Source organism: Morus notabilis, unplaced genomic scaffold (genome assembly GCF_000414095.1).
Source record: "Morus notabilis unplaced genomic scaffold, ASM41409v2 Scaffold711, whole genome shotgun sequence".
NCBI lineage: Eukaryota > Viridiplantae > Streptophyta > Magnoliopsida > Rosales > Moraceae > Morus > Morus notabilis.
The window spans coordinates 165,547-167,901 of NW_010366097.1; the positions used below are offsets into that span (position 1 = coordinate 165,547).

At 36.6% G+C, this 2,355-nt stretch overlaps 1 protein-coding gene across 1 annotated transcript; it reads right to left on the reverse strand.

Moving 5' to 3' along the window:
* Window positions 1-286: 286 nt before the first annotated feature.
* LOC21391749 (probable BOI-related E3 ubiquitin-protein ligase 3) lies at window positions 287-1,921 on the reverse strand. The gene is made up of 2 exons (XM_010109361.2): window positions 1,389-1,921; window positions 287-1,295 (listed from the first exon to the last, which is right to left on the reverse strand). The coding sequence occupies exons 1-2, from the start codon at window positions 1,701-1,703 to the stop codon at window positions 780-782; spliced, it is 831 nt and encodes a 276-aa protein (XP_010107663.1). The 5' UTR covers window positions 1,704-1,921; the 3' UTR covers window positions 287-779.
* Between the last annotated feature and the right edge of the window lie 434 nt (window positions 1,922-2,355).

Here is a 2,355-nt window from a genome sequence, read left to right on the forward strand (position 1 = left end):
AGGGGTTGATATAGTGAGCACATTTTCTAATTTTCTCTAATGATGATAATGACCATAGAAAGTGTCAAGAAACGTAAGAATCATAAATGCCCCAATTGTTAAAAAGGCCAAAAACCTAAAGGCAGAAAAGTTGGACTTGGAGACGCTAATTTGAGATCTTGTTCATTGGTAATTAAGAGGATGCCCCTTTCCCAACTTTCATCTTAGCTTTGGGACCAGCTTTATCAACCCCTTTTCTTAGCAAACTTATCAAAGTGAAATATACAATTACAAAAAATACTTCTCTCATCCGGGAAAATTGCTTGTGGCGTAAAACAAAGCTACAGTTTCAATCTGACAATTGCTTTCAATGCTTTTCCTCTGTCAGTGCAACATAACTGACAAAGGAAAAAAAATTATACAATGGTATAAAACTCTAAAAGAAAAAAAAAAAAACACTAAAAGTGGAAAACAGTAACAGCACCATGAAAGGAAAAGATGTTCTTTACTGTAATTCTGTTCAATTAATTTGGGTTGTTTAAAGTACAAATTAAATCCAGGTTCAAAGACCATAAAAAGGAAGAACAAAAAAAAAATCCAAATTATATATATAAAAAAAAAAAAAAAAGAATTGCTAGCATCGAAAAGATGGTTAACATATGTGCATAACTGCATAGTGCATATCCATCATATCTAGTATCAGTATCAACCATATGCGCTCTGCTTAAACCTAAGCATTTGCAGTTTAACTTTTTTTTTTATTTTTCTTTTTTCTCTTTACTTTTTCCCGGAAAATTAGCCTAGAAAATCAAAGCCTCTATACTAGCCTTCTTTGGCGTTCTACAGACGGGGCAAGAATCGAGGAAAGCTTCACAAGCCTTGCACGAACAAAGGTGCCTACAAGGAAGCAACAAAACGCACGAATTTCGAGAATTGCAGGCTTTACAAACCATCACACTCTGTTTTCCTCCTCTGGTTTCTTCTTCTCCTCTGTTTTCCATGCCAAAATCGCAACAAGACTCGGCGTCTTCGGCGCCATTGCTAGGGCAAAAAGAGGCCATTTCTCTCGCCTGCTCGAGACTGTTGTTCAACGACACAACCATGGCTTCCTTCTCTTGCGCAACTCTCTGCCATGCCTGGTTTTCGCTCTCCAATTTCCTAAGCAAATCTTCTAGTTCCATTGTTCTCTTAGCCGCTAGTGCAATTTCTTCGTCCTTGTCTCTAAGAAGGGCTAGCAATTTGGGTTCTATTTTCTTTATTAGTGTCGTCATTAGTTGCTTCCTTTGCTCTTGAAGCATCAATCTCAAACTCTCATTCTGAAATTCCAAAAAAATAATAATAAGTATGATTAGAACAGAATCCAAACCCGTTTTCGTTGAAAGAATAAAATATATTATGACGTTTCTTACATGTAATTTGATGTATTGATCGACTTCTTGCCGTTGCTTCTCGGCTTGTTCCGCTATGCGTTGGGAATAGGCCATTGATAGAGTATTGTCGTGCAAAAACTTGTCGTTTTTCTGCTGCAGATTCTGCAACTCTTGAATGAATATTTGCTGCTGATCTTGATGATGATGATGGTGGTTTTTTTGTTGAGAACCGAAAGAAAACTGGTTAAAGTTAAACGCACCGCAACCATTATTTCCAATATCCACCGTCCAATCTTGCGAACCGCACAATGGAAACCCAAGATTTTCCTGGTACAACTGCGCTTGAATAGCCATATTTTCTGAGCAACCAAACACCAGAAACTTCTCCAAAATCGTTTCAACACCTTCGATAATGCATAAACTCAAATGGGTTCTCTTGAAATCAAGAGATCAACTCCAAAAAAATCTGATATTTTTTCCCCTGAAATGTGTATTTCCGTTTCTGAACTGCCCTGTTCTGTGTACGCCAAAAATAATGCTCTGTCTGAGACAAACGTATAGAAAAACAAAGGTGGTGGACTAGGAGTCGGCGAGAGATATATATAATGGTGTGAGGGAATTAAATAATAATGAAATAAAATAATAGAGGAGTTGGAAATAATTAATAAAGTAACTTATGTATAGGGGAAAAGAGAAAAACTTGGAAAGCAGAGAGAGAGAGAATAGGGAACTACTTTTTTCTGTCTTTTACGACTATTTTTATTTATTTTTTTAAATTTTTTAATGTAGATGGTCTAGAGGGCATTAAAGAGAGATGTATGGGACGCGGTAAGCAACGACGTACACATGCAGATTTTGTGACTAAACTATCGGGTCAGAGATTTAAGAGGACGTTTGTTTTGAATTGAATAAATAAATTAGAAATTCAATTCCAAAGTGGGTGAGAGACGAGAGACCCTGTGAATGAGTCAGTTTCCGTATTTATATATTCAGAGATTCAGAGATC

Bases quoted from the DNA above. Each gene is read 5' to 3' on its own strand.
- LOC21391749 (XM_010109361.2), bottom strand. From the start codon at position 1,703: ATGGCTATTCAAGCGCAGTTGTACCAGGAAAATCTTGGGTTTCCATTG. The intron at 1,296-1,388 runs GTAAGAAACGTC...TTGGAATTTCAG, and splicing joins ATCAATACATCAAATTACAT to AATGAGAGTTTGAGATTGAT.